Genomic DNA, 17,977 nt, shown 5'->3' on the forward strand with positions numbered 1-17,977 from the left:
AAACCATTCCTAGGTACATCATAGTAAAACAGCTAAAAACTGGAAAAAAACAAAACACAAAAAGCCAGAGATCGGGGGAATGACACAATACCAAAGAAACAACAATAAAAGACTGAAAACTGTCTTCTCAACCTGTTGAATTGGAGGAAGGGAGATAGACTACTGCAGTTATTACAGCAGTTCATATAGAAGCTAGCTAGGTATTGGCAATGTGAATAGATTGGAGGAGATGGATAGATTCTTATGAAGTAAGTTAGTGGTCTTTAGACTTGCTATATCTACCTCGAGGGATACAGAAAGAATTCCCAAGAGTATGCCAGTGTAGCTACTTTTAAGGAAATCACTTTCTAAATCCTCAATTTCCACATCTACTTTTTTCTGAAATTGAACCCTCTGGAAGTATTGCAGTTTCTCCTTTCACTTCTCCTTTCCAGAATTACTCTTCCCTATTTTGTAAAGAAAGGCATATCTCTCTTCATTCTTACTATGGTATGTGCCTTGAATTGTAAAATGCCTCCAAGTCATTTAAGAAAGGAATATTTTGAAATATTGGTATTGTTGTACAGAAAATGAATTTCTAATGACTAGATGTTATATCCTTTTGCAAAATGGTTTCTAATTATTTGCTTTCAACACAATTGATGGCTAATTTGATCCATTATTAAAAAATAACTTTTTTTGTTAGATCAGTATATGTTTTTTTAGCAAATAACTCAGGAGGTGCTCAATGAATTGAGTAACATTATAAGAAAAACTTCTTCTAGTCCTATCTATAAATATGAATAAGATTTTTTAGGTAAAAGACATAAATTTATAAATACAAAAAGTAGAAGTAAAATTGATGATTTTCTGCATTCATAATTGGGAGGGGAAAAAAGTTTCATCCACTTCATAGACAAAATTTTGCATATGCATATGGTTTATACACACACAATATAATTATGTTGTTTTGTTAAGTCGTGTACTTATAATTTGGACAACTCATTTCTGATAACAGTTGAATTTTATATATAAGAAGTTTTAAAATGTTGAATTTAAATTTATTTACATATATAGTTTAGAGAAGTGTGATAAAGAATAAATGAAAGACTTTCAAACATAAAATATGATACACTCGTTTTAAAGTTTTGTTAAGAAAGTGAAATAGAGATGTAAGTTCATTGTTTAAGGAAAGTTTGTTTACAGTTGTTTTTAATGAAGGATGATATATATCATATCACTGTGAAATTTAGGTTACATTGGATATGTCTCAAAGAGTGAAGTAACAGTTTTAACATAAATTGATTGATGTTCTGAATCAGATCGTGAAAAACAGGGGAGAATGCTACCTGTGTGACATCTTGCAAATAAATCGAACACTGAGTGCTTTAAAAAAAAAGTTTTAAATGTTAACTTATAAATATGCAAGGATTTACACAGTTTTTCAAAACTATTTTAGAAGCATCTTAATAAAATCTTTTAAAGATCATTGACAAAGCTGCCACTAGAGTGAGGCAAGGTGGCACATAGGTTACAAAATACAAGGAGGTCTCACTCTCAGTGTTCTCCAAGTGCACTTATGGGAACCTAAGAGTGAGTGCCTCCTTAAACTATGCACCCTAGATGTAGACTTGCTTACCCTAGTCCCATTGGATCTATACAACATAAGAAATCTGTGAAAAATTGGCTTTAGAAAAAATATTTGCAGATTCAGTCATTTTCATCAACTGCTTTTAATTTCTTTTTTAGGGTGGGATTAAAAACTCAGCCTGAATCAAAATGCCCTGAGCTGCTTGCCAATTACTGTGACATGTTGCTAAGAAAAACGCCATTAAGCAAAAAACTAACCTCTGAAGAGATTGAAGCAAAGCTTAAAGAAGTGGTACATAAAATTTTTTTAACTTGAAATTTTTGAATTATCTTTGAATTTGTGTTTTGCTTATAAGGCTTTCTGTGATAGCCTCAGTTTTTTTTTTTTAACGTATATCTCTAAGCAACTAATATTATGAAATTTTACCAGTGCAAGATCTCTATAGAGCAGTTATTTTTCTTACTGAAAATTTTTATTCTGTAGCTGCCAGAAAGGGAAATAGTATTTAATTCTTCCCCTTTCTTGATTATTTTTAAAAGTCAGTTAAATTCTAGCTTGTATTAAAGGACAAAAAAAGGGAAAATGGAGCTAGCTGGTAGTATTTGGAATGATATTTGAGAGACCAGGAGTTTTTCACTTCTTTTTTTTTGTGAGAGCCCAAAATAGATAGCCAGGGATAAATGAATGTAGATAAAAAGTTAGTTGCTTTCATATTTATTTGTCTCTGCTTGTTATTGTAATATGATATAAGCCAAGGACATCATATCAAAGAGGAAAAAATTAGTAAGTAAAGATATAGAGAAAGTATAGACAAAGAGGGTTAGAGGGGGGAGTTCCATGGCAGTCCAGTGGTTAAGACTGCTTTCACTGCTGGGCCCAGGTTCAATCCCTGGTCAGGGAACTAAGATCCCATAAGCTGCATGGTGCAGCCAGCAAAGCGGGGGGGTGGAGTGGGGGGTGGTTAGAGAGAAGATTAGCGTTAGAATAAAGTGAAGAAGAAATGTAGAAGAAAAAAATGGGGAAGAACCATTGATTTTCATGTAAAGTTTTATCGCACTTTATATTAAATCTCAAAACTTAATGTTTCTAAGAACTAAAAGGTTATTTGGTTACAGTCTCAAATTTGCTAACTTTTGAAGTATTAAAGTATTGTAGTATTTCAGGACTGGTTATTTTTCAGAGATGGGCAATTTACTAAACCTCTCTCTGTATTTGATTATATAAATTTCTGAATTTTGACAATTGGGGATGTAGAAAGGTCTAAATGAGAGGGATGGCTAAGAATGTATGTAAATTGAAAGTAACTTTTTTTTCTGTACAGCTCTTGGTACTTAAATATGTACAAAACAAAGACGTTTTTATGAGATATCACAAAGCTCATTTGACACGACGTCTTATATTAGACATCTCTGCTGATAGTGAAATTGAAGAGAATATGGTAGAGTGGCTAAGAGTAAGTAAAATTTTAAAAAATATTTGGTTTTCTTAAAATAGCACGTTTCATATGTGTGCTTAAGTAATGCATTTTGTTGATATTGTTAATATTGAAGAAATACGGAACGTTTTAGAAGAATATAGCATCAATTATATAAAATAAAGTATATTTTCTTAATGAAGACTTCTGGTGAAGCACCTTTGCTCTTGCTTTGCTTCTGTTGTTTCACTCTTTTGTATCTCTGCTCTCATTTGAACTGACCTTAACTAACGGACAAATCGTTTCATTTTTAAGCTGTTTTTAGTATTAAATATTTAACCATAGAGATGTTTGTAAATAAATACATCTATTAAGGAAAAAGAACAAATAGGTAAAAGTTGATGGCTTATTTAGGTTAATTAACGCTAATTATGGCTAAATTCCCATGTTAAAATATTTTACGTCTGTTCCTTTCAGTCCATTTTAATGGAATTTGAGTTATATCAGTATAGCATAAATGAATGTCTTTCATTTATACATATGGTGTTATATATAATATTACATTAATATATGATAATAAAACATCTATTATAATGTGTATAATTATATGTATTTTATATATTTTTTTTCATTTATATGTGTATTTCAAATTAAAGATTTGCAGATAGCCCTGTTTTGCCTGGTAGTGTGGGATAGTAAAAATTACTGTTGAGGTGATCTTAATATTAACAATCACTGGGAAAAATTACTGCTTTGTGACTTCGAAATTTTTGTCAAAATATTAAAAATCTCTTATTATCTAAGTATATAGGAGAAAGAAAAAATTAGTAAAATTAATATGTATTTAGTACACTGTAATTTAAAACAAACTTTCAGATTTAAAGTGTATTTCTTTGAAAAAAGTGCTATTGCAATTCACATGTCTGATATTGTATCTAGAATATATAAAGAACTCTTACAACTCAACAGTAAAGACAACTCAGTTAAAAATGGGCAAAGAGGGGCTTCCCTGGTGGCGTAGTGGTTGAGAGTCCGCCTGCCGATGCAGGGGACACGGGTTCATGCCCCGGTCCGGGAAGATCCCACATGCCGCAGAGCGGCTGGGCCCGTGAGCCATGGCCGCTGAGCCTGTGCGTCCGGAGCATGTGCTCCACAACGGGAGAGGCCACAGCAGTGAGATGCCCGCGTGCCGCAAAAAAAAAAAAAAAAAAAAAAAAAAGGGCAAAGAATTCGAATAGACATTTCTTCACAAAAGATATATAAATGTCCAATAAGTGTATGCAAAGATGCTCAACATCATTAGTTATTAGGAAAATGCAAATTAAAACCACTGGGATAGCTGAAAATTCAGACAATAACAGATGTTGGTGAGGAAGAGGAGAAATTGGAACCCTCATGCATTGCTGGTAGGAATATAAAATGGTGTAGCCACTTTGGAAAACTGACGGTTCCTCAAAAAGTTAAACATAAAGTTGACCCAGCAGTTCTACTCCTAGGTAATTCCACTCAAGAGAAGTGAAAACATAATGAGCACACAAAAAATTGTACATGAATGTTCACAGCAGCATTATTCATAATAGCCTAATAGTGAAAATAACCCAGAAGATCAGTCAGCTGATAGATAAAATATGGTTTATTCTTATAATGGAGTGTTTTTGGTAATAAAAATAAATGAAGTGCTGATATATGCAACCATATAGATGTACTTTGAAAATATTATGCTAATAAGCAAAGAAGCCAGTTAGACCACATACTATATGATTCCCTAATACAAAGTGTCCACAGTAGCCAAATCTGTAGAGACAAAAAATAAATTAATGGTTTTCAGGTATGGAGGAGTGGGGGAACATGGGGAGTGACTGCTAGTAAGTATGGAGTTTCTTTTGGGGATGATGAAAATGTTCTAAAGTTAGATAGTGGTGATGGTTGCATAACTCTGTAAATATACTGAAACCTGATTAATTGTACACTTTAAAAGGGCAAATTTTGAGGTACGTGATTTATATCTCAACACTGTTACTAAAATGAAGAGTAGTTTGACTAGTACTTGCCTTCTTGTCATGTAACTTACAAGTTACTTAGTGAGCACCTTTTGTATACTTTGAAGAGTTCTCATGCTCTGTAAGTTTGGATCAGCTTCCAAACTTTTGTCTTTTGGTCTTTCAAAGTCGTCAAAGTTTTTGCTGGCATCACTTCCTCTTCTTAATTTTTTTGTCACTACCACTTTTCTCATTTATGTTGATAATTTGCCTTCATTAAGTTCCTTGTACCTGCATGTTTAGACTCTTCAGCATTGGCATTATCAACAAACATTACAACCACAGTTAGCTCTTTCTTCAGAAACTCCATTTATGTTCTATTTTATTTTCATTTCCAACATTATTCCCTTCCTTCCTTCCTTCCTGCCTCCCTCCCTCCCTTCCTTTTCTTTCCTTTCCTTTTCTTCTTCTTCTTCTTTTTTTTTTTTGGTGTACTTTTATCATCTTTCTTGACCAATACCCTTTCAGTTATCCGTTTTTGTAAAATGTCATGTGGATTTATCAGTGAAAGACATGAATGCAACAAAGCTACATGCTTTGCTGTCTGTGGGTGAACTGAATAAACAGATGACTAACAGATTTTGAAAGAAATATTGTGATTGGTCAGTGATATGATGTGCTTTGTTAGTGATTTGTAGATTGAGGAGCTAGAAGTGAAATTTGTGCTTTATGCATAACTCACGTTTAATATATAATGGTAATTGAAAGTTGAACAGTGTTGTTGGGGTACTGGTGTTCTTTTAACTGTACTGTGGTAACTGAAATTCATGCATATTGGAATCATGCACAGAAAGCCAGGATTGCCTGTATATTCTGTTTAGGTTCTAAGAATCAAATTTAATAGGTATTAGATTATAAACATTCTATAAATATAAGAGAGAAGAAGAATTTTGTATTAAAGCATCTAAAACTTAGTTTTCCATTAAAATTTTTCCTAATAGTATATCAGATTATTTATTATTTATTACTTCTTCTGTCTTTGGTTTTCATAGGAAGTTGGTATGCCAGCAGATTATGTAAACAAGCTTGCTAGAATGTTTCAGGACATTAAAGTATCTGAAGATTTGAACCAAGCTTTTAAGGAAATGCACAAAAATAATAAATTGGCTTTACCAGGTATTATTTTATAATTACATACATTTTTTTAAACATTTTACAAAAGAATATCTTTGTTTTCTAGTAAATTAAAAATAAAACTAAGCAGTAATAGAGACAAAGATGTTAAAAAGTCCACATTCCTTGAAAATATCCTACAAAGCAGAATTTAGATTTACTAACTCTTATTTTGAAACAGAAAGACACTTTTAACAAAATCTTTAGAGTCTTATTTTTCACCAAAGCTTATCCTCTGTGTATGTATTTTACCCATTGTCAAGATTATTTGCTTTATATTTTCTGATATACTTTCCTATAGCTGATTCAGTTAATATAAAAATTCTGAATGCTGGTGCTTGGTCAAGAAGCTCTGAAAAAGTCTTTGTCTCACTTCCTACTGAACTGGAGGATTTGATACCCGAAGTAGAAGAATTCTACAAAAAAAACCATAGTGGTAGAAAATTACATTGGCATCATCTCATGTCAAATGGAATTGTAAGTAGATGGTGTGTTAGTTCAGATATTGGTTTGGCTGAAAGTAGCAGGACTCCAAATAAGACTTGTTTAAACAAGATAGATCTTTCCTTCTCTCACAAGTGAAAGTTTGAGCGGGTATAGTAGATCTGTTCCATGAAGTTGTTAGGGACATAGACTTCTGGTTAGAGCACCATCCTTAAGGTATTCCCTTGCCTGCAGAATCCAGTATGATCCTCTCACTATGTCTGTCTTCCAGCCCAACAGGAAGGGAAAGATGTGAGGGTATAGCTTCCTTGAACGGCAACTTCTAGAAGTTTTCCCCATTATTTCCACTCAAATCTCATTGGCCAGAACTTAGTTACATGGCCACATTTTTGCTCAGGAAAGCTGGGAGGTGAGCCTTTATTCTGGACAGTCATTAAAGTCTGCTAAAATTTTTATTACCATGTAAGAAAGGAAGAATGGATATTGAAAGACAACTCGCAGTCTTTTTGTATATAATCTCATATAAGAGATATTATAGTAGATAGATGGTAATCATCATGAAGAGATTCTTATTTTTTTAACTATTTTATCTATTATAGATAACGTTTAAGAATGAAGTAGGTCAATATGATTTGGAGGTAACAACATTTCAGCTGGCTGTATTGTTTGCATGGAACCAAAGACCCAGAGAGAAAATCAGCTTTGAAAATCTAAAACTTGCAACTGAACTCCCTGATGCTGAGCTTAGAAGAACTTTATGGGTTGGTTGGTTTTTATGTTTTTTGTTTTTAACATTGCATCCTCTCACATAGCAGGAAACATGTGTTGGCTTGTGTTATAATAAATTTATGAATTCATAACACTCAAATGACTTTTAGGCAAGAAAAATACACTAGTGAGGTATTTATGGAAAAAAAATTGGAAATAAGCAAGTTACTAAGACAGAGAATGGCAAGAGAGAGAGAAAGAAAGAGATTGAGTTGGTGTTTAAATTTTGCCTGTGAAGAGCATGACCAAAGATTTCATATTGAAAATGTGTTCAAAGTTTTTTATGATAACCAAAATTCTAAGAATAAGAAGACTTTGGTCCTTTTGAGGCCCTGTAAAATGTACTTATTAGCCTTCTCTTCAAAACTACATTTTACCCCCTACTCCATATGCCTGTTAAAAGTTCCAAAATAAACTATTACCTAGAGAGAAACAGCTGGTTTATAACCGGCAATGATGTTTGCTGTGGTCATATATGACCAATCCCTCTAGTTTGTCGTTGTTGTGTTTTTTTTCATTGTCTTATTGTAAAGAGAGCATTTATTGCTTCCTCATAACCAACTCTTTTCTCCTCATTCTCTTTCCTCATTATGCATTTACATTGTTATATTCATGGAAGTACCAAATAAAATTTTGAATTATGAATTTGTGCTCATAATTTTTTCTCACCTTTCTTGGTCATGTTGTAAAATTGATCTTGGTATTCTATAGTGTTTATAGAAGCTAATTGTTTTCTCTTTATTCTTCATAGTCTTTAGTAGCTTTCCCAAAGCTCAAACGGCAAGTTTTATTGTATGAACCTCAAGTCAACTCACCCAAAGACTTTACAGAAGGTACCCTCTTCTCAGTGAACCAGGAGTTCAGTTTAATGTAAGGTTTATGTTGATTGATCTAAAATAAAAATACCTTGTTTGAATTTTAATATTTTATTTTTAGCAAAATAATTTTCCTTACATGATATTTAAAACATCTGTATGCTGTCATCACTTTAGATTTATGCCATTTAGTTGTTTATTAAACATATTAATGAACTAGAGATGTTTATTATTTCTTTACATATTTTTCATGGATACGTTTTGGTGTCTGACATACTATATTGCTTTTCATCTTTAAAGTAAACATCCTTTTGCACTCTAAAGCAGCTTTATCCACACGGAGTACTGTTTCCTTTAGATCCAATTAGAAGATAATGTTGAATTACAACCCACATATCTTCAATTATCTGATCACTTTCATGGCAATATAAATTATATTAACTTTGTTATTACAGGGAGCATAGTCACACTTATTAACAGAGCTTTTATCATGTTTGAGGGAAATCATAGGGTTCATTTTAATAAAGCTACATGTTGGTTATTTGTTATTTTTCCCTTAAACAGTGTTGGATATTAATTTTTAGACTATTTCTAAATATTTTCTCTTAGACATTGCTGCTATAATATGATGTTTAAAAAGCCTTTCACTGTAAAATATTTGATTTAATGTTTTTTATAGAAAAAATGCAAAAGTTCAGAAAAGGGGTAAAATCAACTTGATTGGACGCTTGCAGCTCACTACAGAAAGGATGAGAGAAGAAGAGAATGAAGGAATAGTTCAACTAAGAATACTGAGAACCCAGGTTTGTAATATTAAGACACAATGTCTAAATTTTGAAAAATGTTGTTTTTTTAATCTTCAAATCTTTTTTTAAAATTAAAGGAATGTAGGTACTCACACTTTTCGTGCAGAAGAGCTAATTTTCAATTTACTGAAATATAAAAATTGTATTAGTAACATTCTCTTAGTTGTGCAAAGAGATGTCTATATGAGTTGGTGGTCTCTGGTAGGTTCTGTTGGTTGGGCAGAAATCTTGGTTTTAGGTTATGCTTCTCTGACTGCATGTCAAAGAGAATAAATGTATATCAGCAACAAGTACGATTCTAGGATTGAGTATTTAAAATATAATTTTAACACTTCTAATTCCATTGTAATGGGAAATTAGGAACACTTTAAAAAACGTATTTTAAAACTAGGATTATACCTTCTGAACATGATAAGGAATACCTATTGCAAACTAATGTATGACTGTTTTAACTTTAGAAATAGTCTTATTAAAACCAAGTAGTCCTACTTTTACTGTTTTCATTTAATATTGTTTGAAACTATTGGCCAATGCAGTCAAGCATGAAACAAAAAAGAAGAAAAGATTAAAATTTTTCATGTCTTGTAGATCATATAATATGATAAAGGAACAGAGAAAAGATAAATAAAAATCAAATACTTTTCTATTTATCAATAAACAAATAAATAAATAAATTTAAGAAAATAAAAGAAGAAACCATAGAATTCACAGGCATTTCTTTAAAAAGCAGTGTGTTGGACCTGTATGAAGAGAGGGGCCTTCGCCTGAGAGATTCAAAAGGAGATTTGGATAAATAGAAAGATCATGTTCCTTTTTTTCTTACTAAATTTTTTAATTGAGGTATAACTTACATATAATAGAATACATATTTCATAGTTTTCAGTGTGTTTTGCTAAATGTGTATACCTGTGTGGCCATCACCTCAATTAAGATACAGAACATTTCTATCACTCCAGTAATTTCTCCATGTCTCCATTCAGCCAGTCTCCCCCTTCAACCCACCTGATTCCTATCACCATTGCTTTGTTTTGCCTGTTCTTGGTCTTCATATACATGGAATCAGACAGTGTACTCTTTGTATCTGGCTTCTTTTTAACATGAAATACCATTTGTTGTTGTTGTTTTTTTTTTTGGCTGCTTTGGGTCTTCGTTGCTGCGTGCGGTCTTTCTCTAGTTGCGGAGAGCAGGGGCTACTCTTTGTTGCAGGGCGCAGGCTTCTCATTGTGGTGGCTTCTCTTGTTGTGGAGCACAGGCTTTAGGCACACAGGCTTCAGTAGCTGCAGCACACGGGCTCAGTAGTTGCGGCACATGGGTCCTAGAGCGCACGAGCTTCAGTAGTTGTGGCACATGGGCTCAGTAGTTGTGGCTCACAGGCTCTAGAGCGCAGGCTCAGTAGTTGTGGTGCACAGTCTTTGTTGCTCTGTGGCATGTGGGATCTTCCCAGACCAGGGATCGAACCTGTGTCCCCTGCATTGGCAGATGGATTCTTAACCACTGTGCCACAAGGGAAGTCCGAAATACCATATTTTTTAATGATAAGGCTGAATAACTTCCCATACTAGTAACAAGTCTACTGAATTTCATATAAAAATTCAACTAGGAATATTTTTGGAATTTTAAAAATTGATTCTCAGTTTTATCAGAAAGAACAAATAGATGAGAGTAATTGAGAACCTTAAAAAAATAAGGTGTTAATGGTAGTGGAACTTGCCTTGCCAAATATTAAAACTTATTAAAATATCTACAAAAATAAAATAGCATAACATACAGATTAATAGAAGAAAATAGCTCAGAATTAAACCTCCTATATAAGTGTAGATGAACTTTGCAGTAAAGGAAATCATTTCCATGGCCCATGAAAAGAGAATGTATTATTCAGTAAGAGATTTTGGAAAATTTTACTTCTGGGAGGAAAAAGCATGATATAGTCTTAGTTTATGGCTACACCAGGATAAATACAGATGGATTAGAGTTGAGATATGAAGTGGAATGGGCAGGTATAGTCATACTATAAGATGTGCAAAGAAAATGAAGTTTTTTTGTTTTATCTAAAACTGATTCATAATAATGCTCAATGTGCTAATCCAAGCTATCCCTTTAGGTAATGCTCAGACTTATTTCTCCCTGATTCTACTCCACCCATCCTTGTTCTTTGCTGTTTTCACAGATGGCACCTGCATGTATTGAGGTTGAGAGAAATTCACTTGACTTCATAGTGACAGTGAAGGGATTGTCTTATCTGTACAGTTGTAACAGTGTTCTAGGTTTTTGGTCTTGTCAGCTCTAGAGTGCTTTATCTGTCAGCTCTAGAGTGCTTTATCTGTCACCTATGGGAATTTGACTTTCTATTGCTATCTATTGCTGATGTCTGTAGCAGATGAACTATGGTTTATTCTTTTTCCAGTTGGTAAGGACCACGTGGCCTCTTTCCTGTTCTGGCTGCCTGTCCTCTGCTCTTACTGAGCTCTTGAGCCCTCTGAGCCTCTGCTACATCTTCTTTGTGGCCGTTGGCCTACATGGCACACTGTTATCATCTGCTGTTACAGGATCACCCTCTCCTGACACTGAAGGCCCTGTGGCAGGTCCATTGGCTCTAAACTCTAATCATATGGGAACTGAGAGAAATTCAGGAGTGCAAATTACTTCCATCATATTATGCCACTTTTCAAGTGACCTCCAACCTATTAAATGGGACCAGGGCCAGAACCCCTCTGTTTTTCTCTTAACATCTCTAACACAGCCATCTTCACCTCTACCGAAGCTAGAATAGGAGAAATTGGAATATTTACAGTTGTTCATCTCCTACTTACTGGTTTCTGTAATGTACAAGTGCCTGTAGGGGGACAGACTTTTTCCATCTTCTTTCTTTCTCTCTGGACCCTTGACATAAACCCCTGTGATCAAGAGCCTGGATCTGGACATACTGACATTGGGAGTAATTCACCTGACCTCCTAGTGGCAGTGTAGGAATCCTCATATCTGTACAGGGGAAGTTGAAGGTATACTTTTCTCACACTGAGTAGTGCCTGACTCCCAAGCCTATTGCCTTGTAGCCAAACTCCATTTTCAATGTTAAAAAGCAAATATTGATTCCTTTTTTTGTTTTCACATTTCTTTTATAATGAATTCTAACCTCCACTAAGGCAGATGAATGCCTTTTGTTGACTAAGCAGACACCTTGTACTGGAAAAGGCAAAAGAGAAAATATGTTGTAATTTTCTAATTTTCCTTATTAAAAATAATAATAATTAAAGAAATCATTAAGGAAGCTATTGATAAAATTGATTTAGATGAAAAGTGCTTACTCCTACAGAAAGTTAAACCGTTTAATTGAGTCAGTACAAACTGAAGATACTTATAACAAGTACAGTTTATTATCTGATAAATTTATAAAGAATAGGAATTATCAATTTTTGAAACAGACAGCAACTGGCCTCTACTGCTATACAAAGAAGTAACTGTGAATACAAGGGAAAAAGTATGTGTAAGGGGTTTGTTGTATCTTAGTTGATAGTTGATTCTTAACACAATATCAGGTTATATACATATTGTGTTCACAGGTAAAATAAACTTTTTAAATGTACATAGTGTGGATACGAAGGAATGAAAGGAAATACACCAAAACCTTAGGTGTGATTTTCTTTTCATCAGAGAAGTTATGGGTAATTTTGTTTTTCCTCATTTTTTAAAATCTCCATAATATGCAGATTTTATTTTTCAGAGTGAAAAAAAGATAACTGGTCTCAAGATTGATCTAGTGATTGCTAATCATTTGGATAGGTATTGGATAGAGGATAAAATACATTAAAAGTCATTTTTTGTTTTGTTTTACTTAAAATAATTTAATATTTTATTTTTTCTTTTAGGAAGCTATCATACAAATAATGAAGATGAGAAAGAAAATTAGTAATGCTCAGCTGCAGACTGAATTAGTAGAAATTTTGAAAAACATGTTCTTGCCACAAAAGAAAATGATAAAAGAGCAAATAGAATGGCTAATAGAGCACAAATACATCAGAAGAGATGAATCTGATATCAACACTTTCATATATATGGCATAATTTTGAATATCATGGACAGTATTAAGAACCAAAATTTTGGAGTGCTTGGGCAGAAAGTTCTTGCAGTTTGTGCTAGAGGAAGGTTTATTTGGACTTTGATTACATAAATATTAAAATCTCTGCCTTACCTAACAAAACAACTATATTTTGCCAATCACATTAGTTAGCATGGTGGCATTCCCTTCATGTTGCACACTCTGTTTTAACAGCATGCCGTTTTGTGGAGAAACTTGCATTCATGAAGAGCCCATAATGAACTTTTAAAAATCTGATTTATACCCACCGGAAGAAATACAGTTGGGAAGGGTGAAAGTGGGGTTCTTGTTGCTTTTTTTTTTTCTTTTTTTTTTCTTTTTTTCCTCTCTTACAAAAATGTACTTGCACAAGGAAGGATCTTCAGATGTTTGTGTGCTGAAAAATGCTGTTACGTTTTGTTTTGAAAAATGCAATTAAAACTAGAAATAGCACTCTTGGTTTCTTTTGATCAAAAGAGTGAGCTGGTCTACACAACATTGGGACAGGGCAGATATAGGTGAAAAGATAAGTTTATAATAGTATCAAATTATATGTTCAAACACTGCTTCAGTATAGCAGCTGGATTTTAGTGGTGACTTAAAAATGGTATTAAATTTTTCCAACTAAAAAATGTTGGCTTTCTTTAAGCAGGAGACTACTGTCTTAGTTGTTTATTGTTAAATGATGAAGAGTTTTTTAAATCTTACATGGCTAAGAGAGCTTGTTTTGAAAAAGTGAAGCTCATATTAATTATTATTTTAATTGTTTAAAAAAATGTATGGAGATAGGTTGGTCGATTGCAGAGTCAAAACAGCAAAATAAGCATTTTAAGTGTTTACTAAGACACTTAATATTTATATACTTAATATTTATTATGCCATATTCAAATTTATTAAAAACAAGACAGAAATCTCCTGCTTTAATATAATACAGTTATGTAACTGACCTCTTAATCTGTAGCATAGAAATATTTTGAAATTTTAAAGTCTCATGATTAGGGATTTATAACCTCAGGTTTCTGGAAAGGAAGACATTCTGTTTTAAAAAGTAATAATTAGGTATCAGTCACCTAGGAGGAAGAGAAAAACCACAACATAGACCTGAAAAGCATAAGCAAAATTGTTGCAATCTTAATATGAGCAGTAAACTTGCCAAATATATGTATATATATATTTATATATTTTAAAAATAAGCATTTAAAAAATGTTCAGAAGGCAACACTTACCTTGTTCCTTTTAGTCAATCCAAAGTAGCAACTTACTAGTTGCTGGCAACTGAATACCCAGAGTAATGGAGATTTTAGGACTTGAGGACATGAACAACTTAAAAGAGAAAAACTTACTCCCCTTTGGGAAAGAATGGCTCAACATGGATTTTATTCATTGTGGTGCACATTTCAAATTTTCTTGCAAATTATTTTATATTTTATTTGATATTAAGTAATATTTTAAATTATTTTGATGATAGTAGGAAATGGAGTGCCAGAGTGTTGAAAGGCGTACAGTATTATTACAGAGTGCTTTCAAGAGCATTTCATGGAATCTGTCCCCAATCCCAAGAGACTTTGTGAGCTGCCTGCTGAAAGGAAGGACAGCAAATTTAAAACATTTTAAAGGTTTTGCTGGCTATAGTCAAAGGCCTATTCTGAAACTCATAAGAAATTGGAATTTTGTTTCTAATTTAAAATCTTACATTTGAGCTCTAAGGTAGCATATGTCAGTTATTAGACCAAGCATATTGTGAAGATTAAACTAAATTAGCACTCACTGTTTTCTCTAATTAGATGACTGTTAACAATGGATAAATTCAAAATTTTTAAAAACTGATAATTTGGTAATAATTGTGGCCCTTATGTTTAATAAATAGTTTGGTATTGGCATATTTGCTTATCTGATAAAGGAGCGCCAAAGGAGGAAGCAATGGAAAGAAAAATTACAGGCCATTTCTTAAAGTTTAAGATTTGTTGTTGTTTTAAACCAGAATAGTTCTCAGAACTTTTTTTGGAATTTCTAATCTTTTTTTAGTCATTTAAGAATGAGAGCCATGATGTTTTGATTTACAAAGGCAAATTTAATGCAAAAGTGGGTAACTCTAAATCCATAGCAAAGTTTTCTAATAATTTTATAAATTTTTAAATTGCTAATTATGTCCTAATTGTATTTTGGGGAATAGAACAGCAACAAATACTGTAGACTTACAGTTTTCATCATTTTGTTCATTATGTATACAAAAGTATATCTGACTACTTTTTGGTGTTTATGAAAACCGTTTAGTTGACAAGGTGCCTATACCATTGTTGAATTTTCTTTAAATATATTTTGACAACAGATTTGCTAATTAAAAAAAAAAAAGGATCTGGAAAAAAAACTACCAGCAATTTGCTAAAGATACAGAATCACGGTTAGTATCCTTTATTACTAAGTCCCTTTTCTCTAATGTGCACTTAAAATTAGTGCTATCTGAGCAGGGATGAACTCTGATATAGTTAAGGGGAAAAATATATACATATATGTGCATATATTTTTTTCATGAGCAGTATGGCAATAGGACACTTCAGAGGTTAAGATTTGAACATTGATCTTCTAATATAAAGGTGGAGCCATCTTGAAAATGTTAACCTTTATTGCCATCTCATTGCCAGAGTAAGTAGATATGAAACAAAACTTACAAAGTGAAAATACAGAACAATTTTAATGCTTACAATGAGTTAAATATTTAGAGTATTACTGTTCTAATGATTTAATGAGTATCCTGAAATAAATTCTGAAGTCTTCCAATTTTTACATTTATTGGAGGGGTCCCTGCATTCTGGCAAACTTTATTTAAGTCTCTTTCTCTTATTTTGTGCATAAATGTTAAAATTTCCAAAAATGAAATGTTAGCTTTCTTATTTTTACCTTTTATTAAATTTAATACAAACTATGACCGGAGTAGTTTAAAAGTATTTTGTATTATTTGCAGTAGGATGTCATTGGCCCTGCTCAAAGGGCAAATTTTAAAAATTCAATTTGGGTGAAAGTTTTGCTAGTTTTCCAGAAAGATTTGCTATCTTAAACTCAAGCTTGTTTTTTCTATTTTCATGTAAATGACTGGGATGCTATCTTATAAACTCTTCCAATGTCATGTTTGTGAAATAAACATTACAATGAGAGCTTTCCTGTCATCTACACTATATATGTTGTCTGGAGTGTTGAACAAATTTGAGTTCCTAAGTTGTAATCTATCCTCGTATATACAATTTTGAATGTGTGCCACTACATACTGAGATGATAATGCTGTACAATTTTAAATGGTAGCAGTTTCTGTATGCAGTAGGCTGAAATATTTTGATGAACTGCTTAATTTTTGGATTTTATTTTTTAAGTTGTATAATTTATTTTCTTGCAAAATAAAAATGTAATATAAAAGCTTTCACCTATCAAGAAAATGTTGATGTTCTACTGTAAAATAGTTTCTAAGAGTTTAGTTAAAATTTTTATAATAGGTATATTTATATATTTAATTGTGAAATAGTAAATCTTAGCCAGCCTTAGGAATCAGAAATATGAAAAGTAACCCACTTATTTCTTTTAAATTTCAAAATCTAGTTCAAAATGAAAGCTAACAGGAATGTAGCTTTTCCATTGATGATGGCATAGGGCTATCATGCCTGGAAGAGGTCAAAATTTCAAACCTGAAAGTGATTAATGCATTCATTCATCCGTTTAGATAGGTCATGTCATAACCAAAATTTAAATTTCATATCAGACAAAAGTAAAAAATATATCACAAATTATTTCATGTTTTGTATATTTTTGGAAGTTTGTGAATATTTAAATTTCAAAGCTAGAGATAGTTGTAATAAGGTTACGAAGATGGACTGTGTCTTAGTCTTGGTGGTTGTAACAAAGTACCATAGACTGCATGACTTATAAACCAACAGAAATTTATTTCTCATAGTTCTGCAGGCTCAAAGTCTGAGATCAGAGTGCCAGCATGGTTGGTTCTGGTGAGGAACCTCTTTCAGGTTGCTGCTGACTTCTGTGTCCTCACATGGCAGAAAGAGGGTTTAGAGAGCTCTGGGTCTCCTTTATAAAGGCACTAATCCCATTCACAAGGGCTCCACTCTCATGACCTAATTACCTCCCAAAGTAAATGCCCCACCTACCAATAACGTCACATTGGGGATTAGGTTTCAACATAGGATTTTTGGAGAGAGACAGACATTCAGTCTTTAGCACTTCATAATGACCCTAAAATCAACCTTGGACTTTCTGGGATTTGGAGGTGGGGGGAAATTGACTTGGAAATGAAGGTAGAGAAAAGTGTGGCCTCAGTTTAAGATTCCCCAGAACGTAGAAACAGGTTAGGCATAGAAATAGGCAGAAGCTTCTGGGCCCCTTACTTGCCCATGTCTCCCAAGGCACTAGGAGGGACCCTAAGAGTTTTGTATTTGTGATTTATATTATTTTTCTCAAAGAGAATCCCCTAAATATCCAAGGTTGAATCCAGTCCTGCTAAAACTGAATGCAAAAAGAAACGTGTCTGGCACACAGAAGGCATTCAAGCGCGGATTGAATGAATGAGGTGTGTGTGCCTGAGAACAGAGTAGAGTTTAATACTTTGTTTTAAATGGGAAGAGTTTATTTTCTAATTGCCTATTCTAGACTGTAAAATCAAATACGGACTTTGCATGTCACTAAACTTCTATTTTAACCAATGGACAGTATGGAACAGGGGTCTTAGACTGTTGAGGAGTTACAGACTTTTATGAGCGTCTGATTAAAGAAAAAGACATGCATATAAAGATACGGACAATTCTGTTTATAAATTTTAAGTATTCCAACACTCAAGATTAAAAATCTTTGATAATGAGATCCCACAGTGAGTAAAGAGAGTAAGTAGCAGCCTGCTCTCTGAATTGGTAACAGCTTAATGTCACAAGTGCTGATT

The 17,977-nt window shown here is 33.0% G+C and overlaps 1 protein-coding gene across 3 annotated transcripts in view; it reads left to right on the forward strand.

Annotated features, from left to right (window-relative positions):
• The window catches only part of CUL5 (cullin 5), a 97,170-nt gene extending 80,601 nt beyond the window's left edge, over positions 1–16,569 (forward strand). For 2 of the 3 annotated variants that reach the window (XM_079928931.1, XM_079928932.1), the window contains 8 exons: positions 1,729–1,861; positions 2,892–3,023; positions 6,016–6,139; positions 6,438–6,613; positions 7,180–7,341; positions 8,100–8,218; positions 8,843–8,966; positions 12,836–16,569. In XM_079928931.1, the coding sequence (XP_079785057.1) occupies positions 1,729–1,861; positions 2,892–3,023; positions 6,016–6,139; positions 6,438–6,613; positions 7,180–7,341; positions 8,100–8,218; positions 8,843–8,966; positions 12,836–13,030 (1,165 nt within the window). In that variant the 3' untranslated portion in view covers positions 13,031–16,569. The remainder of the gene's footprint in view (positions 1–1,728; positions 1,862–2,891; positions 3,024–6,015; positions 6,140–6,437; positions 6,614–7,179; positions 7,342–8,099; positions 8,219–8,842; positions 8,967–12,835) is intronic. The other variant, XR_013829359.1, reaches the window with a different exon arrangement.
• The last annotated feature ends 1,408 nt before the right edge of the window (positions 16,570–17,977 follow it).

The sequence above is a fragment of the Stenella coeruleoalba genome (genome assembly GCF_951394435.1).
Source record: "Stenella coeruleoalba genome assembly, chromosome: 8".
NCBI lineage: Eukaryota > Metazoa > Chordata > Mammalia > Artiodactyla > Delphinidae > Stenella > Stenella coeruleoalba.